A 13,486-nucleotide genomic window follows, 5' to 3' on the forward strand; every position below is an offset into this window, starting at 1 on the left:
GATTTTTATGTAATTAGATGATATTGAAATATTGAATGTTTTTACTTTTTAAAGAAAAATAGTAATAGTTATGTAAAACAATACCATATGCAATTATGTTTGGAATTATTGACTTTGAGAATTTTTTTTAGATATAGAGTTATGTCTTATATTGAGGAATTGTGTTATAAAAGATTTAGTTTTTAAATTTTGATATTAAAAAATAAATTTCTAATTTGAGAGTATATAAATGAGATGAAATTGATGAATGATTTGAAATTAAAAATAAATAATTAATTATAGGATTTGTGGGGGTTTGAAAATCTCACAAAATAGTTAATTCTTGTTAAATTGAAAAATTAATTTGTGGGGGTTTTAAACTGCCACAAAAGTGATTTAAAATCGCCACAAAAATCTAATATAAAACCCCCACTAAACACACATAAAACCCCTCACTGAATAGATTGTGGAGGTTTTTAAAAACCCCCACAAAAGACCTCGTGGCACCTTAAATTTTGGGGGTTTTAGAAACCCACACAAACCATTTGGTGGAGGTTATAAACTTCCACAAATAAGAAAAAAATTGCCACAAATAAACAAACATCTTGTAGTGTCTGTTAATAATCTCTTTTCTGAACATACTTATGTGACACATTAATCACTAATATATCCTCCATTTAATTTTTATAAGTAAATGCAATTTAAAACCTACTAATGTTTCTTAGTTTTACATAGTAAATTTAACTAATAATTATCCTTAAAAGACAATGAGGCTCTAAAAAAACATGAATTTGTCAATCCTAATTGGTTCTTAATGGATAAATCAACCGTTTAACATGTCGTGTAAGCTTATTCCATTAATACATGGAGAAATATTGACAGAAGAGCTAATCAGTCTCATAAAAGTAAAGATTAGAAGCTAAAAAAGGTATTTTTTGTTGAGAATTTCGTTATCTTTTGAAATAATTGTCAATGACCGTTTAAAATTTTTTTTCTCAAAATTATATGTATATGAACAACATTTGTTCTTAACAGAATTTGAGATAATAATATTAGATTGCTCAAAAAGAATACTATGCTTTTAATACCATGTTAAAAACAAAAAGAGAAAATTAGAAAAATATATAAAGTATGTATGTTTACTATTTATAGTCTCCCTAGCTCATATGATTTAATTAAAGTCTATTTATAGGCAGTTAACAAAAAAAAAAAAAAACCTACTACCAAATTTAGATTCAAATATAAATTCTAATCTAGTTATTATTTAAATAATATTATAATAGTAATAATAATTTGGTTTTATTTTGATAATATTATTCTTAATTTAATAAAATTAATTATAAATATATTTAATAAAAAATAGTTAAGCCGATTTCAAATTTTCTATAAACATTTATTTTAAACTAAGTAAAAGTATTGTCAAAATTTTACCAATATGACAATATGCACCCTATTCATTATTAGGGATGGCAATGAGTTTTTATGGAAACAGGGACATGTCTCTCCCCACCTCCACTCCCGCCTCCATAACATGTCCCCGTTTTCGCTCTGTCTTCGTGACAGGTAATGGGGACCCTGTATTCGCCAAGGATTGAAGTCTTTGCAAATTTTTAAAAAACTAAACAAAAAAAAATTGAAAAAAATAAAGATAATCCTCAATTATAATTACAAACATAATTTTCATAGTCTTCAAAGACTTAAATAGCACTATCCAATAAACATTGTCTCCATTCAAATACAAAACATATTCATAAAATAACCAAACATATCCAAAAACTAAAAAATATTAATTCATCACATTGTAAAAACATAATTCTCAAGCCTTCTTTCATCGTGCAATAGTAGTGATAGTATATTTCGATTTGTTTAAATCCTACATCTAAAAGAAGAAAACAAATCAGATAAATTCAAACATTCAAAACAAATTCACAAATCATAGACATTCACACATAGACAATGATAAAAACAATCCACAAATTCAAACATTCAAAACAAAATCACAAATAACAAAAATTCACAAACAAAGACAATAATAAAAGTAAATGCACAAAATTCAAACATTCAAAACAAATTCACAAATTGTACAAATAGAGAGACATTGATAAAACAAACAGAGGCAGTACGGCATATATATGAGGCATAATCACAAGAATGATTCAAGGTAAATAACAAAAATCAAAGGAATCACATGAATCACAGAAACCATGCTATAATAATTAACAAATGCTTTAAGATAAATGAAAATCACATAGATTGACTTACCGGAAGGATAACGGCGACAACGGCGATACAAAACAACGGAGAGGGTGACACTCACTGCTGCGAGGGAGACCTCGACACTCTCTAATGCATGAAGATGGAGAAGACGTTCTCCTCGACTGCTCGGGACAGCAGGTAATCTTAAGCGCGCGACGAGCCGACAACTGCTGCAATAACCTTGAGGGTGAGAGGAGAAAGCAATGAAAAGGAGAAACACGGCGATGAAGAGCCGAGTTTAAAGGGTGGCAGATGGCGTTGAGAGAAGAGGTGGACTAGAGAGGGTAGGGTTTCATGAACTTGAAAGAAGAGAGGGAGTTGATGAGCGAAAATTAAAACTCACAGATACCGACAAGTGCACTGGATCGTTCAAGTAATACCACGATGAGTGGATATCGTTATCACGAGGATTAAAGGATTGAGCAAGCAAATATCATATTAAATACCTAATTAGATTAAAATAACCTGGATTGACGATGAGGGCAAAACTTGTATCTTGCTTGGAATATTGAGTACTTGAGAGATAGTGAGCTTGGATGTTGATTTGAGAGAAGACAATGATTGTGAGAGTCAAGGATTTTGGAGATGTTTATGTTCTTAGGAAAACCAAACCTTGTTTACTCATTTTGAAGTATGCAAAAATCTTTCACGACAAATCTTTAGTAACTGATTTCCAATTCCTTAGTTCCTAATCAACTAGTTGTCGGTTAATTAATTAAAGAGTTTAAGCACAAAAACTGATTTAGTTTCTAATAAGATTTAAAAATAGTCATTAGGTCGAATTATATGTCACGTATTCAAGCTAGTCCTATCCAGTTAAACCTTTAGAAGAAAACATAATTTTCAAAAGTTGTTCTAATTTGAATTATATGTCACTTATTCAAAATTAGAGTAATTGAAAATCATGCATGTGTCGCACTCTAATTGAACCACTATTCCTAGTCGAATTCAAAGAGACATGTGAAAGAGTTTTCAAGCTTTAATTCAAATATCAAAATTTTCAATTATAATAAATGAATTTAAAATGGATTAACATGCCTTTCGATGCTACTAATCCGAATGAAGAATGAATCATTCAATCATGAAATAGATCAATGAAGACTTCAAAATAAAATAAACTTTGAACAAGTAATCCATAGAAAATATAAACAGAGCTCCTAACCCTTTGACAGAGGATTAGTTACCCATAGAATGGAAAAAAAAACAAGAAGAAAATTATGCTGAGGAACGGAATGTCCTTCTCTGTGAACAAGTTTCACTTATTTATATCCTAGTTCTAGAATTCAAATTCAAACTATCTTAATCTTGAAGGAAAAGATAAGATAACTAATTCCGGACTTTAATTTGAAATCAAAACAATAATTCAAATCAAATCCTAACAACTAGATCTTTTATATTTCTAGAGTCCTGAATATTTTGGATGTGATTAAGGCTTCTAATGATGTGGATAATTAAGATTTGGCCTTAATTGTTACATCTTGAGAGTTGAAATTGTCTTTACACTAGGCTTGTTCTATAGGATTTTGGGCGTAAGCCCAAATGCACCTCCCAGGAAGCATACACATCGGACGTGCGTGTTGGAAGCTTGGAGGACGCCTGGCGGATAAAAGCAAGCAAGGAAGGCCACCAAGCATGGGTCTTAGCCGCCGGGCGTGTGAGCAGCGCATGGGATTGGCCGTTGGGCGTTTGGCTTGGCCGCCTGGCGTGCCTTCTTGGGTGCTTAGGCGCCATTTCTTACGGCACGCTTTTGTTCCTTAAGCCACGCTTTTGTTGTACTTGTGTTTTTCTTGTAAAAAAAACTTTAATTCTTGCTTGTTTTGAGCCTAAAAATACCTGAAAACACAACAACACTTTCCGAAATTCAAATATTTGATTATTTATAGAATTCTATTAGAAAACATAAGAAATTTGATTAACACATAAGAAAATGAATGATAAAGAATCCTAAAAATCGCTTAAGATGACGTGTCATCATGAGTGAGTGAGTGACGATGTGACATTGATGACTATGCTTAAGCACTACAAAAAAACGTTGAGTACCATCGGCTTTACCATCAGAAAAATGAATAAAATCTGACGGTACATGATTTACCGTCAAATTTTACGTTGGAATTCATCTGACGGAATAAACCTCGCCAGTAACAAATTACTATCAAATTTCATGTATCCGACGGTAATTTGGGTCAGATTTAGTGGGAGAATATGGATATAAAAAATGAAATCTGTTGCAACTTACAGTCAGAAAAATTTTGAGGATAACATTGGCACCAAAGCATACAGCTTTGCGCCCTTTGACGGTAAAAGCCGACGGAAATATTTTTTCTAAGTTTTTTTTTTGGAAAATTAGCTGGGTTGTTACCGTTGGTATATTCCAACGGTAATTCTGACAGAAGATTAAATTTTTTAAATAATTTTTTTCTGTCCACCTATAACGTACCGTGATAATTAATACTTGAAACAGTACTTTAAACTTGATGTGAAATATCAAATATACAATCTAAAAATATAAAATATTGGTTACTGAAATATTTGAAACAATGCTAATTATATTACATTCTTCTTAAAGTTTGGTAAAGAAATACATAAGATAGAACTATGTTTACATTAACCCTATTCAAATCTGTCATCTTCTTCCTCTGGTTTACCATCGTCCTCTTCCGTGGTAGTTTTCTGATCATGGAACTCGTATTCCTCTTCTTTGTCGCCATCGATCCTATCTTCTTCTTGAAATAATCATCCTCTGGTGGTAGTGCATTGTCATCTATTCAAAGGTCAATAATGTCATTATCCAAAACAATTGATCTAAGGGTGATCGGATCACCAGTATCAACTACCATTTTCGAAGGAGTTGGGTTATCAATTTGGTAAGGTTCCTGACCCTCTGTCCCATCAGACTCGATGCGGCCTCTTGAGTTAATGTTAACAACAACCACCCAACTAGACTTGCATGAACTAGAATTAGGCAAATAATATACCTGTTGTGCATTTTGAAGTAGAGTAAAAGGCTCGTAATGCCTATATTTCTTGGTTACATTAACTTTAGTGGTGTCATAGTCCTTGTACTTTGTGTTCCTTGTTGCGAACTTGGATCACGCACACGTTGTACGTAGTATGACAGAAATACTCTAATTGAATTATATTATGCAACACACCAAACCAATCAGAATGACCACTGCCTGAATCCCTATGAACCCAAACTGTGGTGTTATCTATTTTCTTTCCAATCGACTATTGTAAAGAATGAAACTGATATTCATTAATATTGTATATTGGGTAGCTTATGCTCTTATTCATTAGGCCCCAACTAAGTGCAACTAGTTCGTAATCTGTTGTTTCAGTTAGATGCACGCTGACATTTTCTTTAAACCAATGTGGAAAATTGTTCAATGGGGTATCGAAATTTGGCTCTTGGAATAACTTATATGATAGAATAGGATAAAGAAGTTAAGCAATATTCACGACGACTTAAAAAACTCACATGAGGTAGGTTGAAATCTGGTCACAGTCATGCAACACATGCAGATGTGCGGCATTGATTTCCTTCTTCTCTAACTAGTAGTCACTGTCCGCACCCATTGTAGCTCCTTCCTGAGTAAAGATTGGATATGTTGTTTCACTTGATGAGGATTCTCCCTTCTCATCGTTTCTTCCAAACTTTGTTCTACGTGACTCAACATGAGGCTAAAAATAGAATGAGCAAAATGCGGGTGTTTCCTTAGCTAGAAAAGCTTCGCAGATGTTGCCCTCAATCTGAGCTCTGTTCTTCACGGTGCATTTATTGAATGAACCAATTATTCTCTCAAATGGGTACATGCACCTAAATTGGACCAGTCTACATAGTCTTGCTTTGTACGGTAGGTGGATTGCTAAGTGTTCCATAACGTCAAAAAGGGATGGAGAGAATATTCTCTCTAGCTTACAAAGTATGATAAGAATGTTCTTATCCATGATTGTGAGATCATTAATACTAGGTTTTGTAGTACATAACTCTCTAAAGAACTCACTTATTTTTGTGAGGGGTTTCCAGATGTTGGTTGGAAATTCTCTGAATGTGACAGAAAGCAAAGACTCCATGAAGACATGACAATCATGACTCTTCAACGCAGCAAGCCTATCCCGTGAGATGTTTGCACACCTATTCAAGTTAGAGGCGTAACCATCAGGAAATTTCAATCCTCTAATCTATTTACAAATATTTTGTCTCTGTCCTTCATTAGAGAGAACACTGCCTTTGGTTTAGTCCACCGCTAGTTCTCAAGTCTCTTTAAGTTCAGATCTGGCTGCCTATAAATGTCCACCAAGTCCAACCTAATCTTATCATTATTCTTTGTTCGCTCATCGTCTATTATTGTGAGCATGATATTATCAAACACGATTTTTTTCAATGTGCATCACATCAAGACAATGTCGAACCAAGTTGTCTTTCCAATAAGGCAACTCCCAAAATATACTTTATTTAGTCTAATTATGCTCTCTGCCATATCCTAGAGGTCTCAAACCTGCCCTGTTATCGATGATCCTTGGGATTTGACTGACACAATGCCAAACTTGCCTACCACTCAACATCACGGGTGCCTCTTCTTGTTCAGTTTTATTCTTTTTGAATGAGTCTTTGTTGCACCGAAAAGGATGATTGATGTCGAGGAACATTCGATGACAATCAAACCACGAATTCTTATCGCCATTTGTCAACCAAATGCCTTTGTATCCTCCATACAAATAGAACATGCCATTCTTCCCTGAGTGGACTAACCTGACAACATCCTGTATACAGAAAAGTTGTTAATGGTCCACATCAACACAGCACCCAATTGAAAGCTTGTCTTCATGAAAATATCATATGTTTCTACTTTCTACACAATGGATCCACAATTCCATGAACTCATCCACCAAGGGGTGTTAGAAGACATCTATTTTGGCCTTTGGATTGTTGGGACCAGGTATGATACAAGTTTGGAATATGTGTGGATCCTTCATGCACATTTTGGGACTCAGGTTATAAGGTGTCACCACTATAAGCCAACAAGAGTACGTATTACTGAAATTGAAATTTGGTGTGAACCCGCCAGAGCACAAAGCTAGTCTAACGTTTCTAGGCTTACTCGCAAATTTAGGATGGACCCAATCAAAATGTTTCCAAGCATCTCCATGTGATGAGTGCGTCATGATTCCATCTTTTCTCTTGTTACTATGACAGGTCATGTGTGGGGTTGAACTCATTGATGCATACAATCATTTCAGCCTAGGAATTAAGAACAAGTAGTGCATATGTTTCATTGAAACTCTCTTTAACCGCAGTTACCAATCTGTTCTATCTTGACTTGAAACCTCAGTTCCACAAATCTACATTCAGTTAGGTCTGCATCCTCTTGTAATACAGCATACAACCATTCAAAAAACAATCAATTTTCACCCAATTTAGACCCAATTTTGAAACTAACTTTTTTGCTTCGTAGTGGCTCCGGGGGATGCCAGTGGTCCCGACAGGTACCTCTTGTATAATTTGACTCTGACTTAATACTCATCATTCTAACACATGTAGAGACAACTTCGTATGAATGCACCCCTCAAACAAAGGTTTTGCGACAAATTCTAATATATGATAAAATCTCTTTGCCTCCAAGTTAGGCTCTTGTTCAGCCTCTTCCATTTTCGTAACACATATTGCATCAAACACTATCTCGTTGTATCCCTCTTCCTCCCAATTCAATTCTTCCATTATTTAGTTCTCTCACCACTTGAACACTCATTGATCGACTATCAGACCTATTCAAATTCAAGGCAGACCAGTTAATTCCTTGCTCGTCCATTTTTCTGTGTTCCATCCACATCTAATACCTATCATTGAACCCATTATGGTAGAGGTGAAGTGTTATATAGGAAGGTCCTAATCACTTAGTCAGCTAATACTTATAACACGAACACCTAGATATCCCTTCAGACCTAAACGGTTCCAAACTGAAGATATGCACAACAAACGTGTCAACTCCCTCAAAATATTTAGGGTTTAAACCCCACGCCGTCCATCGTTAGCCCTATCATACATCCATAGATGATGACTTAAAATTATATGGTAACACACACCCTAGAATTCAACCAACAACACAACTTATTAAAATTTTTAGAAAATTCAGCAGAGTGTATCCTGTAAATAGAATCTCCCGTCCGCCAAATACAATTATTATTTTCTCTCAAACCAAACATGTTTTAAACAATTTAAATGATAATTTAGCAGAACTTCTCCTTAATTCAGAGACATCCATCAAATAAATATAACAGTTTTCGAAGAAAAAATAGATACAGGCATAAATTATAACATACACGTATTTAATAAAACATCAAATCCTAACCGTTCTGGTGTGCAACTCCCTTATAACTCCACAATTTTCTAGCAAACAAGGGTTTCGAGAAGGCACCACTACGCGACTTTCTCCCACTTCCGTCCTAGAACTCTATCCTAGAAAACGTAAGTCCAACATAAAATTTAAGCAATTCATTATATTCAGAGATAAAAAACTAATGTGGAATATTACTGCACAGACTACAAAAAAAGCAAACTTTAACTGATCTCAGAGAAAATAATACCGTCCTAATAAAAATGATAACCTATTAAATTCACAAGGTGAAACTAATTCAAATACTAATTTGAAAGAATAAATAAAACTCGTTATTCTAATTAAATAACACCTAATTCTAATTTCACCCAACTAACAACAGGCATCACAAAAATAAGCGACATAAGTTCAATGCAATTGAAAAAACTTATTCACTAAACTCAACTAAAATCTTTCAACAGCTCAAGAACTCTTAATCTCACCGTACTTAACCTATCCTAACATGATTTAATTTTTACTTGTATTAAACTAACACAACTCCTAATCACAAACTTCATTAAATAAATTTAACCACTGATTTAACAAAAACCCTAACAAAATGCCAAACTCACAAAATAATCTAGAAAAATAAAATAGCCATACAAACAATAAATCCGATAATAGTGATTACAAGGTCTCTTTAACGTGGTGGTAACAGAGGCGGCAGTGACGGCCACGTGAACAACAACCATGGTGAAAGATGCGGTAGGGACAACAGCAACAACATTGATGACGATGTGCAACAGCGGTGACAACGGGTGCTCCGGGTGGTGAGGACGACGACGACGTGCTCCCGGCGGTCGCGACGATGACAACTTCAACAGAGAGGGAGAGAGAAGACGAGAAGAGAGAGATAGTGTTCGCAGAAGTGAGGGGGAAGGGTTTCGTGTTTGAATTTTACTCCAATTTTACCGTTGGATTAATCTGCCGATAAATTACCAAAACGACGCGTTTTACTAAACCGTGATACCGACGGAATATTCAACAGTAAAATTAGCGTGGGTGAGTTACGTTTTTGCGCCATTAATTACCGTTGAATTTAGCGACGAAAAAACTGCTTCGACGGTAATTTTTTCTGGCAACAAATTTTTCCTCTTATTCGTCAGAAAATCCGATGCTAAATTCGCCGGTAAAAGTCAATGCTAAATCTGACAGTTCTCGGCACTTTTCTTGTAGTGAGGATTTCAAAAGAAACACTAAAACTAATATATATCTAAAAGGCATTTAAGTAATTTTTTATAATGGAATTATATGGATCTCCACAGGATAAGACTTGCGCCGCCCCATTTATTATACGAGTCTCCATTTTTCATCTGGTGGAAAGAAAATACTCCCTAAATCTATCTTTGAATAGATAAATTTTCGCAGATACTTATGCCATTGGAGGAACTTCCCATGCCTATTCATTATATGCACTACAAGAAATACACATTTTAGTGGATGTTTTTAAAATTAATATGTTTTTAAAAATAAGTTTACTTAGAAAAAAATAATATAATTAAGAGTAAAATTACAAAATTAATTGAATAATTATTTATCGTAAAAAATTAATATTATTGAAGAATAAAATTAAAATTTATTTTAAAATTAAAAATAAAGTTTAACTAAATTAAACATTAAATAATTTCGATATATTAGAGACAAAAGGTATATTTTATACTTTCTTGTATATGTATCATACTCGTTTTTTTTCGCAATTTTATGTACTAATTATTCTACAAAGTACAAACATTTTATGATGAGTAAAAATCTTTAAAAATAAAATTATAAAAAATAAATTTATTTAGAATGAAAGTAATGTGATTAAGTACAATTTACTTAGATGTGATTAAAAAATAATTGATTAACTATGTATCATAAAAAATTAATATTATTAAAGAATAAAATTAAAATTTATTTTTATCCCCAATATTTTTGTCCTATTTAAGTCTTTAACATTTTAAAATCGTCTCAATTTTATCACGCTGTCAATTCTGTTAACAACTCTCTAACGACAAAATAATATTGAGTCCATTTTAAAATATTAAAAATTTAAATAAAACAATTTAAATATTAAAAATAATTTTAAAATTTATCCCAAATATTAAAAGACAAAATAATATTTTATTTTTTTATATTCTGTTAACAGTTCTCTAATAAAAAAATAATATTCAACTAATTTTAAAATATTAAAAATTTAAATAAAATAATTTAAATATTAAAAATAATTTTAAAATTTATCCCAAACAAAAATAATACTTTACCTTTTTTTTTTTATATTATCTGCGCCAATCCTCGTTGACGGCATAGGTGATGTGGGATCTCGAAAATGTGAGGTGCGTCAACCTCTCAATGATGGTGCGATAGGGACCATCATTGAGCTACAGAGCTAATAATAGTAAGCACTTCTTCCCTCGGCTTCTGCCCCCTCTCAACGATGGTGCGATAGGGACCATCATTGCCACTTGCCAGTATTGCATTATTGGTTGTGGAGTCCACAAATCTAAGAGGATAGAGACATAGAGTCTCTTAACTCATCACAGCCTGGCCTATTAAATTATTGTTCTCCGGGTAGAACCAATATGATAACAGTTAATTTCAGTCAATTATGCTAGGACTAATATTATAAAATTTTAGTAAACAGTAAGTTGTCAAATAAATTTATGTATAAAATTCACTAAAAATAATTTTTTATATTGAATTTAAATTTTAAATAAATTTTTAATTGAGTTTCAGATGTTTTTATTTTTAAAAGGTTTAAATATTTTTTTATATTAAATATTGGTTATACAATGTTGATTCTCAAAATTTTTTTTAGAATAATGATAGAATTAATAAAATTTATTATTTTTTATTAAAATTTGATCAATTCTAAAGAATAAATTTTAAATCTTATATTTTAACACTAAATTTTAAATAGGATAAAGTATATTTTTTGTCCTTAAAGTTTGGCAAAAATTTTAAAAATACCCATAAGTTTTATTTTGTTTAAATTTTGTCCCAAAAATTTTCGATTTGCATCAAATATATTCTCGACGGCTAAATTTTCAAAAAATTTAAGACCAATCTAACAATAATGCATGAAAATTATGCTTGATTTGCTTGTGTTGAGGGTTGTTCTTATGAAATTGTTGTTGAATTGGTCTTAAATTTTTTGAAAAATTAACAATCAGGGGTATATTTGATGCAAATCGAAAACTTTTGGGATAAAATTAAAACAAAATAAAACTTAAAGATATTTTTAAAATTTTTATCAAACTTTAAAGGTAAAAAGTATATTTTACCCTTTTAAATATTGATCCAAAATGTTGCCGGATAAAGAATTTTGGCCGGTAACATTTCTCATAAACAAATTCTAACACGAAGATACATATGTTATACATAAAAAAGTTTATTTTACACGAAAACCCTAACGACGTGCTTAATTCATTAAGGTGAAAATTTAGGTATAATCAATTTTATTTAAATTTTTATCTAACAGTTATCAATTTTATGTGAAATTGATGCACATGAATTTTCACCATTCATTATTAATTATTACTATTAGATCATGGACAAAACTTGTCCTTTATTAGCACCATAATATAAAGTACATATCATAACACATACATATATATGATGATCATATACATCATATAATAACATAGAAATTAATTCGTTCAGATCATCATATATCACTTGCAAGATACTCATTCTTGTGACCAATGTAATACAAACCAGAATAGAAAGACCATGATAGAACGCTATGCGATTGATATTGGTTTCCAGAGGAAGCAGAGAACCCAACCCTAACCCATTCTGGAAGCACAGTCCTCAAGTCAATCTCATGAGACACCTCATAACTTTGACCATCCGGGTAATTAGCTTTGACTTCTAGGGTTTGTGTCTCAGCATGGTATGATACTAATACATCAAGGGTTTCATTTTCCCTCCTGTCCCATCTAACAAGCTTTGAGGACTTAATGGAGTTAATATCAATTCCAATGTGATTGTAATTTGGATCATAAGTAGGATTAATGTACGTGTCAAACTCAACTGCCACCACTTGGTTCGACGAAGTGTTACTTAGGGCAGTCTTAGAATTAAAAAGCCCTAAGTAACCTCCGCCGGAATTCTGTGGTATGGTAGAGTTCGGCGATGTGATGAAGAAGGCGATCCCATCGGCCGGACCGCGGACCGGGGATGTGAGCACAAAGCTGAATTGTGAGTCAAAGCTTGCGAGTTTGTTTGTGCTTTTATCCCATAGCTGTAATTGAAACGAGTGCAAGACTCGTCCAACAACTTTGTTGGGGGTGCTGGTGAGTTGGAGTGTGTTGGTTTGTGAAATCTTTGCATCACCTTGCAAGATTAGGTTTCTTTCTTCTTGATGGAAGTAGTTATCGAAGCTGAAACCAAGGGAATTTAATGAGCATGCCCTGTTTAGAAGCATGAGGAGGATGGTTATGGTTATGATGGCAAGGTTTGAGTTGGAGACAGCCATGGTGTTGGGGATGTGTATGTAGTGTAGCTAATATTTGCTTGCTACAATGATGGGTTTAGCCTTTTAGCTATTTATTTAGGTGCTCTGTGAAAGGACCCATGAGGATTTGGTATAAAAAGTTAGACAATTAGTTTTTATTTGTTGAACAATAAGTGTTTTTAGGGTGTTAATAAGTAAGGTGTTTAATAAATAAGTTTTTATTAAAATCTAAAATAGTTAAAATTTTCAATGTATAAAGTTAGTAAAACTTTTCCCTCTTTGCTAAGTATTTTGAATTGGAATAAAAAAGTAACGACAGAGAGTTAATTTTTTTTCAGTTAATTTTTTAAAAATTGTTTTATTTTAAATTTTAGATTTTAAATAAATTATAAATTTTTAATTTTGAATTCTAAATTTTAAATTTTAAATAAAAAAATAT

General features: G+C 32.5%; 1 protein-coding gene across 1 annotated transcript; it reads right to left on the minus strand.

Moving 5' to 3' along the window:
* Positions 1 to 12,102: 12,102 nt before the first annotated feature.
* Positions 12,103 to 13,122, minus strand: LOC107618330 (mannose/glucose-specific lectin). The gene has a single exon (XM_016320357.3). The coding sequence runs from the start codon at positions 13,066 to 13,068 to the stop codon at positions 12,256 to 12,258; it is 813 nt and encodes a 270-aa protein (XP_016175843.1). The 5' UTR covers positions 13,069 to 13,122; the 3' UTR covers positions 12,103 to 12,255.
* Between the last annotated feature and the right edge of the window lie 364 nt (positions 13,123 to 13,486).

This window comes from Arachis ipaensis, chromosome B9, assembly GCF_059453495.1.
Source record: "Arachis ipaensis isolate K30076 ecotype BB chromosome B9, ASM5945349v1, whole genome shotgun sequence".
NCBI classification, from domain to species: Eukaryota; Viridiplantae; Streptophyta; class Magnoliopsida; order Fabales; family Fabaceae; genus Arachis; species Arachis ipaensis.

What these genes read in the sequence shown, in the direction of transcription:
- LOC107618330 (XM_016320357.3), bottom strand. Translation starts at nt 13,068, where the DNA reads ATGGCTGTCTCCAACTCAAACCTTGCCATCATAACCATAACCATCCTC.